The sequence below is a fragment of the Hemicordylus capensis genome, chromosome 13 (genome assembly GCF_027244095.1).
Source record: "Hemicordylus capensis ecotype Gifberg chromosome 13, rHemCap1.1.pri, whole genome shotgun sequence".
Taxonomy (NCBI): domain Eukaryota; kingdom Metazoa; phylum Chordata; class Lepidosauria; order Squamata; family Cordylidae; genus Hemicordylus; species Hemicordylus capensis.
Genome location: NC_069669.1, coordinates 5,099,359 through 5,114,745, shown reverse-complemented (window position 1 = coordinate 5,114,745; position 15,387 = coordinate 5,099,359). Strand labels below are relative to the sequence as shown.

Genomic DNA, 15,387 nt, shown 5'->3' with positions numbered 1-15,387 from the left:
AATACAAAGATCTAAATCACCAAATACAAAGATCTACCAATTGAAATTGAAAGGCTGTGGCAGAAAAAGACCCAAATAATCCCAGTGGTCATTGGCGCCCTGGGAGCAGTTCCAAAAGACCTTGAAGAGCACCTCAGCACCATCGGGGCCACAGAAATCACCATCAGCCAATTACAAAAAGCAGCTTTACTGGGAACAGCCTATATTCTACGACGATCTCTGTAATAATAACTACGATATTGACAATAAAATTCAGCCATCCCAGGTCCTTGGGAAGGACTCGAAGTCTGGATAAAACAAACCAGTCAATAACACCTGCCTGACTGTGTAAACAAGAGATAATAATAAACAACTGCTCTTCAACCAAAGTTCACAAAGCGGTTTACAAAAGAAAATACATAAATAAAATGGTCCCCTGTCCCCAAAGGGCTCACAATCTAAAAAGAAACACAAGGCAGATACCACAACAGCCACTGGAAGAATGCTGTGCTGGGGCTGGATAAGGCCCAGTTGCTCTCCCCTTGCTCAATATAAGAGAACCACCGCTTTGAAAGGTGTCTCTTTAGTCAGTTAGCATGGGTTAGGGTTTTATGGCCCTTTTCAGAGATAAAAGTTGCTCACAATATAAACACGTTCTAGTAGGAACTAATTTGCCTACTTTCCTTTCACTATGTCTACAGCTGTACCAAATTTGGTTCATATAGGTTAGGTGGTTCACAAATTAGCCCACTTGCACCTCAAATGTTTATGCATCTGCCATCTTGAATTGGGGTAGATGACATCATCACAAACTATGCCCTTGAGGTGTCCCTACAATGGTACCAAATTTGGTTCATATTGGTCCAGGCATTGTGAGGTTGATGCGGGGCGGGGGGGGGGGGACACTCAAGGACACACACAATGCCGGGTGTCTCATAAGCCTACTGGAAAGCAGGCTAACAAAAAGAAAATGCAATAAACGTCAAGTGAATAAGATGCATGCACATCAGTGGAGAACCACTTTGAGACCACAATGCCTTCCTCATGGTTGAGCCTCTGGAAGTGGGGGCTGGAGGGAGGGGGCCAGGTCTCTGGTAAGGTCTGGCTTTCTGGAAGCCTCCCGGGGCTGGAGAGGTGGAGCTTCCGTCCTCTCTTCCTCCCCAGGAGGAGGGAAATCGCACCCCCCTCCTGTCTCTTGCTTTGGCAGCCTGACCTGTTGGCGCTGAGGCCTTCTCCCTTGTGCATTAAGAGAGGGCTGTTTGAGACCACAGTCGCAGAGATTTCCTCACATCCCATGACGACCCCAAAAGGAGGCCGAGAAAACCAGGTCCGAGGCAGCTGCTGGAAGGCCAGAAGAGCTCCAGAGCCTGCACTTCACAACACAGAAGGCCCATCCTGCCGCCTGTGCTCACCAGCGAAGCCTGAGGCGGCCTTGGCACATTATGGCTTTCTCCGACTACTTCATCTTTATACACACCAGTGAGAGACCATTTTCAGTGGCAACGTGGAAAAAATAAAAACGCAGCCCTCACACTTTCAAGACCCAGGAGCAGGTTGCCCAGGCAACGGTAAATGTGGCATTTCCTTCGCTTTTCAACCCAAATCACCGTGATAACGATATTCCGGCAACTGTTTTGTGTTTTAGTGCATTGATTTGATAGCTGCATGGAGGCATGAAGAGTCACCCACGCTGGAATTCCACTGAGCCGTTGATAGTCCTTCCCCTTCCCCTCCTGTCGGGTGCCTTGGCAGCGGCCGCCCAACCTCAGGCAACTCACATACAGCTCCGCAGCAGGAGGGATCAGACGGAGTGGGGGGTGGGAGTGGGAGTTGGGTGGGAGTGGGTGGGAGGGTGGGAGGGTTCCCACCCTGCCCAAACACCCAACAGGAAGCACAGGAGGAGGAACAGGGCGTCTCAGAGGTAGAGCCCCTCCTAGGCACACAGAAGGTCCCAGGTTCAATCCCTGACAGTATCTGCAGGTAGGGCTGGGGAAGGCCCCTGCCTGAAAGCTGGAGAGCTGCTGCCAGTCAGTGTCGACAATCTTGAGCTAGATGGACTAAGAGCCGGGCTCAGTCGAAGGAAGCTTCATTGTGCAAGGTCCGCGGCTTCTGCTCAGTTCAGGGTGCTCCAAGCATGTGCTACAACAGCCCCACAGGGCTCCAGAAGTCCAGCCCTCTCTTAATGCAATAGGGAGAAGGCCTCAGCGCCAGCAAGTCAGGCTGCCAAAGCAAGAGACAGGAGGGGGGTGTGATTTCCCTCCTCCTGGGGAGGAAGAGAGAACGGAAGCGCCGCCACCTCTCGTGACAGACCACAGCCCCGGGAGGCTTCCAGAAAGCCAGACCTTACCAGAGACCTGGCCCCCTCCCTCCAGCCCCCACTTCCAGAGGCTCAAGCTCAACCACGAGGAAGGCATTGTGAGGAGGGTGGGGGAGACAACCAACTCTGGCAGCAGCTGCTCAGAGGGCACCCCTTGGGCTGCTGGGCCCCAGCGGCAGCGGCAGCCTCAATAGCCACGCCCAAGACAGCTGGGCGCAGCAGGCCGGGCTGCTGCCAAGCCTCTCCAGGGAAGGCTGAAAAGCAAGCGTGGAGCTCCGAAGGACTCGCGAAGGCAACGGGAGCCCCAGAGAGCTCCAGCCCGAGTTGGCAGCCCTGGGGGTGGCGCGAATGCGAGGCGTGGAGAGCGGCACACGGGGGTGGGGAGGGGGCGTCGTCGCGCCAGAGCAGCAGCCCCCGACGGGTGGACGAAGACGAGCGAGCAGGGCGCGGTAGGAAGCCAGCCATCGCCGGCAGCGCGCGCGCGAGGAGGGGCCGCTGCAGCGGAGACACCCGAGCTCTGCTTCCTGCCTGCGAGGCGGAGCGGAGCAGCTGCCCTCGCGGGGCGCGGAGGCGCCTGCGGGACCGAGCAGCCCCCGGAGCAGGTGCGGCACCGCCGAATGCAAGCACGGGAGGCGGACACTGCCGGCGAGGGGAGCCGGGGGAGGGGGGAGCGACGCTGCAGCCGGGCGGGGGTGGCGATGGTGCCGCCCGGGAGCAGCCGGCTACGGAACCCTCCCCGGACCGACCGACCCACCTCCTTGCGGGCCGCTTTGGCCTCGGTGTGCCGGAACTTAGACGCCTTGAACCGGTTCATGCTCAATCTCGCGCTGCTCCTGCTGCCGTCCGGGCTCCGCTCCGCCTCGGCTGCCGCTGCCGGCAAGGCGCCGCCCCCCCGTCCTGGCCACGCCCCCGTCCCCGGGACCGGCGGCTGTGGGGAGAGGCAGGGCTCCTCAGCGCCTCTCCTTCCCTTCCCCAGAAACGCCCTCCGCCCCGAGGAGCCAGCAAAACCACCCTTCTTTGAAGCCCAAAGAAGGATGGAGCAGATCCCTAACGAGCAATCAAGCCTCCATCCTAAAAGGACGGCGGACTCTCCCGAGTCACCCGACGGATATGTGCATGGGATGTGAGCCACCTTGGTTTTCCCCGGGGGCCTAACAACCCGATGGAGGAAGCCAGTCGGCTCCTGAGGCAGGGAGCTCCACAGACCAGGCACCACCCCCATACCAAGGCGGCTCCCTCCCACAGGCAACAGCAGATAAAGGAACCACAGCCCCTCTTTGCCAGGCCTAAGCCTGACTGCTCCACTCACTGGATTGCCCCACCACTGGCCATTCGCCCATTGCAGACCCCGGACGAGCCCTTTCCTGCCCTGGTGGGGGTCGGGGATGCTCTGAACTGCAATCTTGTTGGCCATCACTAGGGGCCGCCAGAGTCCTGCGGCAGTCCTCTCGCCCGCTTTCTGCCACCCAGTAATTTGCAAAGGGGAGGAGTTGGGCGCTGGTTCCACGGGTCGTGGGGGCAACGTGGCTGGCAGGGAGCAACCTACCAGCCCCCTCCCTTCCCCACCCCTACAGCCCTGTTCCTGGGAGCTGCCCCCTCCCCAGACCAGAGCTAGATTAAGCCCTTTTTGCAACCCGTTGAATCCCAAAATACTGCTGCGAGTCCCATCTGAATGAAGGGGCTCAGTGGTCAACCCCTCGCCCTCGCTGGAGCGGCAGAAAACCCGCGAGAGCGGCGAGACCCCTGTTTTGTGAGGGGGACATGAGCCCCACACCTTCAGCTCCACCCCACGTCCCGCCGGGAAGTCTTCTCTTTGGGACAGCAGGGAAATCCAAGGACAGGGCTGGATTCAGACGTGCTGTCCACACAATCTGAATCGGTCAGCTGCGAAGCGGGGATACTCCCGGGTATTATGGACTTAAGGCTGCTGAGCTCTGGGGGCTGCTAAACAGCGCCTGTCGGAAGGGAAAGGCTTGGGGCGCAGCGGGCGTGGACCCCAGCTTCCCTCTCTCTCCTTGCAAAGCAGACTTGGGGATAGAGAAGCAGTGCGTGGACTGGAGCCCACCTTGTTCGCTGTGCACGAGCACGAAGGTTTCTACACTCACACAGTGGTCAAGAGAATTGGGGAAGGCCATGAAAGGCGTTCCATGGAACGTCTGTGGCACAGTCAAGCTTTCAGCAGCTGCAGCAACAAGAGATACAACTTGTAGGTTCTCTCGCCATCCCTTCACAGGCAGCGATTGTTTTAATGGAAGCTCAATGTGCTGAAAGCCTCCCACTCAATGCAATGGGACTTGGAATTTGTCCGGATTGTGCCCTGGAATGGGAATGATAAAAGGAGGACCCTAAGACCCAGGAGCACCGTTGTCCGTCTCAAAGCAGCGGACGACCGCGGGGGAAAACTCGGGGTCCGCCCACCAGTCAGGCGCACGCGTAATAGGACCATGCTCTGCTTCTAGCGTCAGAGGCCTGACTCCGCCTCCTCCGTGCGCTTGCGCAGACGGTGCTCTCCGGCCGGTGCTTGCCGCCGGAGGAAAGCGGAAGCGCAGGCGCAGTGTGTCGACGCGGCCAAGATGGCGGCGGTGTGCGCCTCACGCTGGCTGAGGGCAGCAGCGGTGGCGACGGTGGGTGCCGGAGGGAGGCGCGCCTGCGGGGGCAGGGAAGCGCCGCGGCTGCTGCTGTCGCTCCGTCTGGCCCGCTGGCTGAGCGCGGGGCCGGCCGCCTCAGCCGCACTCCTGCCCCGCCTGGCCCGGAGCAGCTCTGGTGAGAGAGGAAGGGATGGAGGCTGGCCAGGGGGTCTGGGCTTAGGCAGGCAGCCGCCTCCGCTTGGCCCGGGCTGGCAGGCGGGGAGGCCTTTGGCGCCGTGGGGTGCTCGTGCGAGAGAGTATCTGTGCGCATGAAGAGTGCAGCCTTTTTTCTTCTCGGGGTAGGCTGGTCTCTGCTTTTCTCTGCCCTCAACAACTGCTTGGCACGTGGTGGTGGTCCAATAGGTGAAGCGTTTCCTGACCGTGATAGGGGTCATTTACCTAGTGAATGCCTGCCTCTCAAGGCTGCTCTAGGCTCTGAAGGGCAAAGTGAGGAGCAGTCGTGTTTGTAGGATAGGCCCTGCCCCCTTTCTCTGGGTGGAGTCAAGCGGTGTGCCCCTAGACAGGACTGGGATGATGTTGCTAGAAGGGTTGCTGGTGTGGCCTTTGGTACCTGAAGATCTGCTGGGACCTTGGCTAACTTTTGAGGGCAAGAGAGAGACTCTTGCCCTCAAAGTTAGCCAGGGTCTCAGCAGAGCTTCAGGTAATGCACCTTTTAATGGGCCCAGCAGCTTGATTGCCTGGCAGACTTGTGGTACTCAAGAAGCTAAATCTGTACTTCTGTCCACCTATACTTGGGAGTATGCTCCACTGAATGCAATGGGACCTTAACTTCTGAACGTAATTGCATAGTGCACAAAACTGCATGCTTCTATTTATGTGCAATGCAAACAATTTGTATTAATACTTGCTTAAGCTGCTTTCTTCATGAATTAAAAATGGGGTGTCAGTGTGTATTAAAAATATTGTCTGGGTATCTGTTAAGGTTATGTCTGCAAGCTAAATTCTGCTAAGGGTGCAGAACCTCTTTCTATTAAGTGGGCAGGTGATAATGTTGCTTTAAGAAACTGGGAAACAGTCTTTCTATCAACTTACATATAGGTATTTACAGGTCTTCCATTATTGTGATCCAGTGTCAACCTATGGATAGACAATGCAGCTATTTTTTGGTTGTCATGTCTTCACAGGGGAGTGTTCTACATGTGTCAATTGATGTGTATCAATTATGACATGTTAGTAAAGTGCTCAAATTGTGGTGGGGGTAGGGAAGATAATGTGGATGTTTAGCAGCTGCTGTTGCCCTGCATGTTGTAGGCCTCCCTACTGCAAGTGGGGTCAGTTGTGCTGGTGGATCACGACAAAAGGGTCCTTGACTGTCATAAAACTGTTTTGCTTTCTGTAGGAATACAGCAGCGTCTCCTGATCTGTGCTGCCCCGTTTCATACTGGCTCCATAGCCTGCGCCAAAGAGGATTTTTACCAGATTTTGGGGGTGCCTCGAAATGCCAGCCAGAAGGAGATCAAAAAGGCCTATTATCAGGCATGTTTCCTGGAAATATTGTGTTGCAGTACAATAAACTAATGTGAATAGTTGAGTCTGTTGTTCATTGTCTTAACATTAGGGTTGGTTGTTTTTCTTTTTTGCTTAGCTTGCCAAGAAGTACCACCCTGACACAAATAAAGATGATCCTAAGGCAAAGGAGAAGTTTTCCCAGCTAGCTGAAGCCTATGAGGTAACCAGCCTGCCCTTTACATTGTGTAGTTGGGTGGGCTTGTTCCAGAGCAGTTCTGTTGTTCTGGGTGACTTCCTCACAAAACAAAGATTGTTCTGCAACGTGGTGACATTATTTTATGTGTCTGTAGGTCTTAGGTGATGAAGTAAAGCGGAAACAATATGATACTTATGGTACAGCTGGTTTTGACCCAGGCTCAGCAGGCTCTGGGCAGCAGTACTGGAGGGGAGGCCCAACTGTTGATCCAGAGGAGCTGTTTAGGAAGATCTTCGGAGAGTTCTCGGGTTCCTCTTTTGGAGACTTTCACACTGTCTTTGACCAGCCCCAAGAGGTAAACATGGAGTTTCCATTTAGTCTGCAACTACATGTTTCAAGGAAGCCTGTGTGCCCCTCATGAGAAAAATTGTGTCAGAGGGGACTTTTAAAGGGAAAATTGGTGGATAGGAGGGAGTACTTAAAACCTACCCTACAAATACTCCTCCCTCATCCCCCCTCCCTGTAGTGATGTGCACGGAACCACAGAGGCGCGGTTCGATGCCGGTGGGGGTCTCCCTTTAAAGGCAGGGGGATTGCACTTACCCCTCCCACCGCTTTTCCCCCAACTGGCACTCCGTTTTTTAAAAAAGGTTTCCAGGGTGGCAGCATTCCTCCCTGCCGCCCCTGCCCCAGTTGTTGCCTGGAAATACCAGAAGTATGGGCTGTGCGGGTGTGCAGTGCACACACAGCCCGTACTTCCAGTATTTCCAGGCAACAATGCGGGTAGGGGCGGCAGGGAGGAATGCTGCCGCCCCAGAAACTTTTTTAAAAACCAGAGCACTGGTGGGGGGAAAGCGGCAGGAGGGGTAGGTGCAACCAACCCGCCTCCCTTAAAGGGAGACACACGCACACACACCCCACTGGGGTCGAACTTCGAACTGGCACCAGCACAAACCGGTTCAGAGGCCTCTTGCATGGCCTTCAGACCGGTTCATGCACATCCCACTGCCCCAAATGCTGTTCTGAAACCAGAAGTAAACCTGGTTGAGTGGGAAATGGCTTGGGAGGAAGTTTTGAAGGGGAGGATTGAGTCCTGTTCGCCTAATAATTCTACCCTGAAGGTGTTCTAAATCTGTTATCTTGTGAAATGCAGAGAATTGTGTATTGTGAGAATACATAGTTGCAGCCAAATAAAATTCTGCTCAGATTAGAAAAGTGCTCTATGTTTTTGCTGCTTGTCAAGAGGTTCAGCAGTATGTGAGTGCCAGAGAGAAGCAGCACCTAAAGGATGGATGTAATATTTCTTTGGGCACTGTTGCTGAGTATTGCTCTCCCAGCTTGTGGACTGAGATCCCTGGTTTGCATCTCTTGTACCTCTGTTAGAGAGCACAACTACAGGTTAGCTTCCTTTTTTCCCTCCAGTGTAAAAGGCTAGGTTGGAGTAGAAGGCCCTGATCCTTGTCTGAGCACTGGGTGTTCCCTTCTTCCCTCTAGTACATCATGGAGCTGACGTTCACTCAGGCTGCAAAGGGCGTTAACAAGGAGATTGTGGTGAACATCAACGACTCCTGCCAGCGCTGTGATGGCAAAGGGCATGAGCCGGGCACCAAAGTGCAGCACTGTCACTACTGCAATGGCACCGGCATGGTAAGTGCTGACAGGCTCCAGTGAGCAAACTCTGCCAGGTCCGGTTCAGAGGAGGTGTGCTGTTGTGTGGCAGTGTCCTGCCTGAGTGTAAGCTGGGTACCTCTATGCCAGGCCTGCACCACAGAAGGCCTGGAGCCCAGATCCAACCCATGGGGACAGCTCTGCTGGCCCTTTGGCAGGAATATCCTGCAGCAACATCCGGAGCCACGTCTGTCCCAACGATGAGCATCAGCAGCTCAGTGCACCTGGCTGCTTGAGACCAGGTGCCCCTGCCTGCCTTGCTGGCCCCACCCCTGGGCTGAAGCCCACTACGCCATTCTTCCCCTTGCCTTTCCCCCCAACCAGGAGCAGCTCATAGTGGCGGGGTGTTGAAAGAGGCACAGTTGCCTCTCCTTCCCGAGCTCTGTTTGCTCCCCTCCCTCTCCTGCCCCGTGTTGCCTGCAGGCTGGCCATTTGTCAGGAGGAGTTGCAGCAGCACAGCTCTCATTAACACTGGGACAGGGTTGGGGCGAGAGGAGCAAACAGAGCTCTGGGAAGGAGAGGCTGCTGTGCCCCCTTTGGCAGCCACCCTTGGCTCATTAGGACCAGCTGCTCCTGCCCCGACCCCAGCCTTCTGCCACCTCGCTTTCATTCATGTTTTAAATAATTTTAATGTAGTAATTAATGTGCTGAAAATGACCTCAGCCCACGCACTCCAAGTTGGAGTCCGTTCCAGCCCACTGGGGCATTTGAGTTGTGCACCCTGGCTCTTTGTTTTTATAGAGAGCAGGGCCTTTTCACTTGCCGCTGCTTTGTGAAGGCATTTTGAAAACTGACACTTGGCTAAGACTCCGAAGTTCAGAGAACAGTTGCAAAAGTGCCCTGCAAGGGCTTCACCTTCCGCTCTTCCTTCCTTGGCTAGGAGACGATCAATACAGGTCCCTTTGTGATGCGCTCAACGTGTCGGCGGTGTGGCGGGCGTGGGTCAGTCATGACAACTCCCTGTGTGTTATGTCGAGGCTCTGGCCAGACCAAGCAGAAGAAGACAGTGATGGTCCCTGTTCCAGCAGGTCTGTGCATGTTGCCTTGTCACACAGAAGCATAACCGCGACTGTGCTTGCATGCAGCTTGGTTGAGTCAATGCACAGTAAGAACAGCTGCTTCTTAAAAAATGCATTCGGGTGTTCACTGTGAAATCCTGCTGCTACAATTGTTTAGAGCTAGCAGGCTGGTAGCTTCAAAAAAGGAGCCGGAACACTATCTGCAGCTCCTGTGACTGCTTGCTGTTGAGGAGAAGGCTTTCTGCATCACAAAGCAGTTTTGAGCCAAACAGGCATCTGCATTGCAAGCCCTGCTATCCCAAAAGGCAGGTGGTGCTCTGCCTCCATCAGTTTGGAGACATGAGCAAGACTGCCCCCGCCCCAGTGCCAATTTTGCTAGGGGGGGAGAGTTGCCCAGGCAGAGAGAGCATCTGGGTCATCTCTTCTGTATACTAGTGTAAGGGAGTGAAGAGTGCCACTTTCAGACTCATAGGCATGTGGAAGGCGGCCAGCATCCTGCTTCTTTGAGCAGTGCTCCATTCCTGCCCTAGCTTAGAGAGGCATGCACCAGTCAGGTGTGGTGTTGAAGGGAATTCTATTAGGCGGATTCCAGACTGCTAGGGTTTTGAGAGGGTGAAGCAGGAGGGATTGTAGGGCAGGCAGAGCGTTCATATTTGTGCCCTTGTTCTGGCTGCAGGTGTGGAGGATGGGCAGACTGTCCGGATGCCTGTAGGAAAGAGAGAAATTTTCATTACCTTCCGGGTATGTATGTATGTGGACTTCTGTCATGCTGCATCCCGTTTGGAAGTGGTGAGTCTGAACCATATTGGTCCTCTGGTTTCAGGTTCATAAGAGTCCCGTGTTCAGGAGAGACGGAGCAGATATCCACTCGGACCTCTTCATCTCAATCGCTCAAGCAGTCCTTGGAGGTACAGCCAGGGCTCCAGGTCTGTATGAGACCATCAACATCACGGTACGTCGTGGCAGGTTGCTTTGGATGACAACTGACAGCATGGTTTGTGAAATGGAGTAAGCAGGGAGAGAGGTGCTCTGCTGTGAGTGGCCTGAGGAATGCCATGCTCAGACCTCGAGCGCTGGGGTGGATGAGGGCCTGTGTGTGCTGTTTCTTTATGCAGAGCCTGTGCTTTTGGGGACAGAGAGGCATCTCGCCCTCGGAACAGCTGTGCTTCCTGCCCTGGCTTCTCACTGCAAGCCCATGGGGCTACTTTGTGCACTCACCTAGAACTCTTGGGCCAACATGCCAGAGTCGGCAGAATCATTATTTATAAAGAAGCTGGCGAACCAGGGATTATTGAATACCAATTATCTTGGCTTATTAATATGTATAATTGGGATCTGTATTGATTTGAATAAATTGTTGTGGCATACGGGGATTTATTGAATACTCTTGTGCTTGTAGAATTGGAGTACATGTTGATCCACTATCTTGTTCCCTTTGAATGAGCTGCTGCTGCTGCTTTTTTTGTGCATATTGTCAGCTGCTTTGAGTAGTCTTCTGTGGGGAAGTGGCATACACATTTAACATCCAATCTAAGCAGTGCAAGTGATAAGACCCCCTACTTGCATTTGCCAGAGTATAACTGACTGGATCACCTCTCTGCCTTTCCTGAGGATTGCATCCCAGAGCTTGAATAAGTCCTGTTCTTCTTTCTGCTGCACAGATACCCCCAGGCATTCAAGTTGACCAGAATATTCGGATGAGTGGGAAGGGCATTCCCAGGGTTAACAGTTATGGTTATGGAGACCACTACATTCATATAAAGGTCAAAGTTCCAAAGTGAGTAGAGTGTTTGTCAGGACTTGGAGGGGTTTGTGAGAATGTATTAGAAGGTGGAATTGTGCAGCATGCAAAGTTGACTTTGTAGGAGGAGTGCTTTTTAAGGTACTGTTCTTCTGTTGTGAGTAATGGAGCCCAGCTCTGCTGTGGGCTTGTAAGTTGCCAGGCTGAGACCCAGAGAACCAGGATCCTTATACTAGGTTTGCTTCCAGGATCTTCCACATGCATCCCCATCAGGAAGAGACACCTTGGTTTTGCTCTGGAACTCGGAGCATAGGACTTCTTTTGCGCGGGAGGGAGGCAAACAAGCTGGAGGAAAGACCCACATGTTCTTTGTGCACGAAAGCTTTCCTTTAGCTTGCAGGATCACTAATTGGGCCTTGTAGGTTTTCCCTAGGATTGCAGACCTTCCTGTCAGCCTACTGCCTAGTATTTCTTCTTTTCTCTGCTGCACAGGAGGCTGACAGACCGCCAGCGAGCCTTGATGCAGAGCTATGCCGAGGATGAAACTGAGGTGGAAGGAACAGTGAACGGTGTCGCAAACACCACAAGTGGTAAGCGGGTGGGACAGGGTTGCCGAGTAGGGTGTGGGGCAGAATGCCTGGATGTAGTTGGGCAAGCTACTTTGGAGCCTCTAGTGAACAAACCTGCTCTAAAGTCTGTTGGTGGTACTGCTGGTCTTGAGGTGGGCAGCAGGGAGTTTCCTAACTGGCAGTGACCAGCAGCCACCCACTGCCTGGCCGCCCTGCACCTGGGATTGATGTCCTCCTGCTGTGGCAAATACTACCCAGAATTAGGGACCTGGCAGAGAGGGATCAAGGAGACATCTCTTAACATCACCCCCTTCATAAGCTGAGGCAGCGTCCCAATCTTCCCTTAAAACAGGAGAAGACTGATTTGTGCCTTGGAAACCAAAGGACATAGGAAGTAGTAGCAGGCATGAGAGACAGCATGGACTGTTCCTATGTAAGTAGTTAGCAGAGCCCTGGCCTCCTTGTGACAGTTTCCCTGCAGCTCAGAGGCCCACAGTAGGCTTCCAGTCTAGAGGTCTGGCCACTTGTCTGATGCTCCTGTGGGTGAATCGGTATTGTCTGATGCTCTGTCCTGGACAGGGGCATCTTGTGCTCTCCCATGATGCCAAGGCTGGGGTCTGCTCACTGAGATGCAGCGTGTTTGAAGGGTGCACTCTGTTTTCTGCTTTATCTGGGTGGGAGTCTCTTATGCACACCCAGCTTACCAACATTTCCAGAAAGCTTGGCTTGACTGGCAATTCATGTAGTTTCAGTGCTTTGAGATGCTGTTAAACATGTAAAGTTGAGCTGACTGAGAAGACTCCAGGATGAACTGAGAAAACAGTATTGACTATCTAGCAACGGGACAGAGAGAGACTAAAGCATAAGTGAGAGAGATACAATTGAGAGCCAGTGTGGTGTAGTGGTTAGAGTGCTGGGCTAGGACGGGGAGACCAGAGTTCAAATCCCCCTTCAGCCATGAGACTTGCTGGGTGACTCTGGGCCAGTCACTTCTCTCTAACCCTAACCTACTTCACAGGGTTGTTGTGAAGAGAAACTTAAGTATGTAGTACTTAAGGGCTCTTTGGAGGAAGAGCGGGATATAAATGTAAAAATAATAATTACAGTGAAGTTAAAATAGGAGCACTACACAATAAGCTAAGGATCATGCAGAAAACATGAAGAACAAATTGCAGAGTAGCTGGGGGAGTGAGAATCGGGAGACCAAAAAAAAAAAAAAAATCTAAGGAGGGACAATGTTAATAAGTGGTACAATGGAAAAGCCAGGAATGTACATGAGGCCAAGTTGGTTGTAAAGACACTACTGATTAGCTGTGTTACATTTTAACCATGAAAAGACTTGAGTAAAAGGGATTTGCTGAAAGTACAGAATGTCACACTTTGGCCTCCTGATGACCAAATGAAGGGCAGTCTGAAGAGGAGAGAGAAGTGGATATGGGCAGTCCACAGTGCAGGCCATTGCCTCATCTCCCCCCCACCCCGAGAAGTGGCTGGGAAGTGCTCTGCGGTGGGGCAGGGTGACAAGCAGTGTCTTGCCATAATGCATATCCTGACGCAGCTCTCTGCCCTTTGTGTCTAGGTGGCTGGGGTGCGACTAGAGCGGGGGCAGGCGAGGACAGGCCTGAGGCGGGGGACAGCAAGGAGGGATTCCTAGCTAAACTTAAGAGAATGTTCAGCTCCTGATAAACCCCACCAGAGGTAGGAAGCCTCTTGTTGACTTTCCATGCACAGCTCCCTGCATCTTCTGTTCATTCACAGCCAGGTGGATGAGGCAGGCCCCTATCCTCTCTAGCTGAGCGTGAGGTTGCAGAGAAGCCCCACCAAGCACAGGAGCCCCTCAGACCTGGCAGGAATTCCGTGACCAGCAGCTGGGCAGATGCAGACCCTGCATGTAGCACCACCTCTTCCTTACGGAGTGTCTCCCCACCCCTTGGCTTTCCCCCCCCCATCCCTTGGCTTGCCAGCTTCTCACAGTGGTTGCCAGCTCTCTGTCCTGCGGGCCACACACAGAAACATGAGGAGCCATGTGGCAGTGGGTGCTAGCGGCCACTGCAAGCCTCATGTGCAGAGGACAGGCGATGGCAGGGCTCTTGAACCTGAAGAAGCAGAACACAGTGAATGAAAGTGATGCTGCTGTGCAAGTCTCCAGGAAGCATCTCTGAGGTCCCAGGACTGGCTTGGGCTTGATGCTGGAGCTCCGGCAGGGAGGCCCACACAGGCCCCTTCACCGGAGTATCTAGAATGTTCCTTCTGTCCTCAGGAGGCAACAGAGCTCTCCTGTTCTAATAGCTCCGTGATAGTTTGCCGGGAGAGGAGAGGAGGCCTCCTGGGTTCCACACACCTTGGGGCACTGGATCTGTCTCTTTCACCGGTGCAGGGCTGCTGAGGGGCAGTCCTGACCAGCTGGGTTAACTGCAGGGCAGGTGCAGGTGGAGCAGGCTAACCGACTTCTCTTTAACTTTGGCTCTAGGGAAGCGGTCTGCTGGTAACTAGACGATGGGTGGCAACAGTCCAGTGGCCGTGGTGTCCATCTTGGAGAAGGGACCCCAGGAGCCTGGCACAAGAATCATTGTCGCAACCTGTAAACCTGTTTGGCATCATGGCTGCATTGCTGGAGGAGGACGCCTGCTTCAGGACGCGAGATGTGTACAGGTCCCTCTGCAGCATCAGCGGCCAGAACTGCGAAGGGCTCCCAAGGTTCCCTGGGCTTGAAGAAAACCTAGCTGCTCCTGCTCTTCTAGATAAAGATAAACCACCAACTGGTGGGGACCTGAACAGTGAAATGAAGTGTGCTTCCAGCTCAGTGCTGGGTCTTGCTATCCCAAGATCTTGAAAAGCCCCTCAGAAAACTCTTGCAATTGCCAGCCTCATGTTCTGATTAAAGAAGTTAGGGAATGCACCGGCTCCTTGCAATTAGTTGCTCTAGAGAAGTTGGCGAAGGCCTTTATCTTGAAAAGTGGCAAGTTTACTTGTGCGCAAGAGGCAGCTGCAATGTAGTCTTCTCTTGAATACATAGCAGCATTAGAAGCCTTCTGTGAACTGCCCTCTTTAAAGCTGACCAGAGGAGGTGGGGCTTCACACGGCCTCTTGTCCTGCGTGGATTCTGCTCCCATGAAGGAAAGAGACTTGCATGGTCACAGCTCTCTTCCATGAGAGCGGTGGGCATGATGAGGACACGTGTGTCTCTTGCCCTGTGCGCTCATGTTAGGAAGCCATGGCCAATCGGCAACTTGCCGTGTGTGCACATGTAGTAAAACACACGTGTGTTCCTCACGCTCAGCTCTCATGGAAGTGACAAGGCTGCAGGGAATAACTTGAGATGTGAAGCACCCAAAGTTGCCGAGAGGACTGCAAGACAGCAGCCTCTGAAAGCATTGTTACCTGGCTGCGAAGAGGCACTTAGAACTGCCAAACTCTGTGGCAGTGCAAAGGTGGCCACTGCACCCAACTGCCTTTAGTTGAGACTTACAGCCAGCACCCCATTTCATCTGCTAGGAATACAGCATTCTCCTCTCACTTGCTAACGTATAGCTCCTGTGTAACCTCTTCACCTTTGGTTGATAAGGTGATTCTATACAAATGTAAATAATGAAGTGTGTTCTATAAAGAGGTTTAGAATCTGTGCTTTTGCCTTTATTGTACTTTGGAGGGAAGGGTGGGAGCATATTTATTTATTTATACATACGTACGTACTCCACCCAGGCAATGCACTGCTGCTCGGGGTGGCTCACAACAATAAGACAGACACAGATACAATAAATAGTAAAATTCACTAAATTTTAAAAAAAGATTTAAAACCAC

At 53.2% G+C, this 15,387-nt stretch overlaps 2 protein-coding genes across 6 annotated transcripts in view; one reads left to right on the top strand and one right to left on the bottom strand.

The window, feature by feature from the left end:
* Positions 1 to 3,627, bottom strand: part of CORO7 (coronin 7) — an 87,303-nt gene extending 83,676 nt beyond the window's left edge. Inside the window, exon 1 of one of the 3 annotated variants that reach the window (XM_053276026.1) lies at positions 3,606 to 3,627. Coding sequence is in view for 2 of the 3 variants with exons in the window: in XM_053276024.1 (XP_053131999.1) it covers positions 1,512 to 1,646 (135 nt within the window). In the remaining variant the exon portion in view is untranslated. Of the gene's footprint in view, positions 1 to 1,511; positions 1,751 to 3,050; positions 3,290 to 3,605 lie in introns of those variants that run through there. The other 2 variants (XM_053276025.1, XM_053276024.1) reach the window with 2 other exon arrangements.
* A 1,131-nt stretch (positions 3,628 to 4,758) lies between these two features.
* On the top strand, positions 4,759 to 15,208 carry DNAJA3 (DnaJ heat shock protein family (Hsp40) member A3). Of its 3 annotated transcripts, none has more exons than XM_053276032.1 (12): positions 4,759 to 5,059; positions 6,284 to 6,420; positions 6,530 to 6,613; positions 6,744 to 6,944; positions 8,084 to 8,236; positions 9,138 to 9,285; positions 9,953 to 10,017; positions 10,100 to 10,228; positions 10,938 to 11,053; positions 11,510 to 11,607; positions 13,166 to 13,284; positions 14,057 to 15,208. In XM_053276032.1, exons 1-11 carry the CDS (start codon positions 4,870 to 4,872, stop codon positions 13,267 to 13,269), a joined length of 1,425 nt encoding a protein of 474 aa, XP_053132007.1. In that variant the 5' UTR covers positions 4,759 to 4,869; the 3' UTR covers positions 13,270 to 13,284; positions 14,057 to 15,208. The 3 variants fall into 3 exon arrangements, 2 of the variants coding, with proteins under 2 accessions (XP_053132007.1, XP_053132008.1); XR_008311967.1 differs by lacking the exon at positions 14,057 to 15,208 and adding an exon at positions 11,939 to 12,019 and having other exon boundaries at positions 4,760 to 5,059; positions 13,166 to 13,221; XM_053276033.1 differs by lacking the exon at positions 13,166 to 13,284 and having other exon boundaries at positions 4,764 to 5,059.
* Positions 15,209 to 15,387: the final 179 nt, after the last annotated feature.

Bases quoted from the DNA above. Each gene is read 5' to 3' on its own strand.
- DNAJA3 (XM_053276032.1), top strand. From the start codon at position 4,870: ATGGCGGCGGTGTGCGCCTCACGCTGGCTGAGGGCAGCAGCGGTGGCG. The intron at 9,286-9,952 runs GTCTGTGCATGT...TTCTGGCTGCAG, and splicing joins GATGGTCCCTGTTCCAGCAG to GTGTGGAGGATGGGCAGACT. The intron at 10,018-10,099 runs GTATGTATGTAT...CTCTGGTTTCAG, and splicing joins AAATTTTCATTACCTTCCGG to GTTCATAAGAGTCCCGTGTT.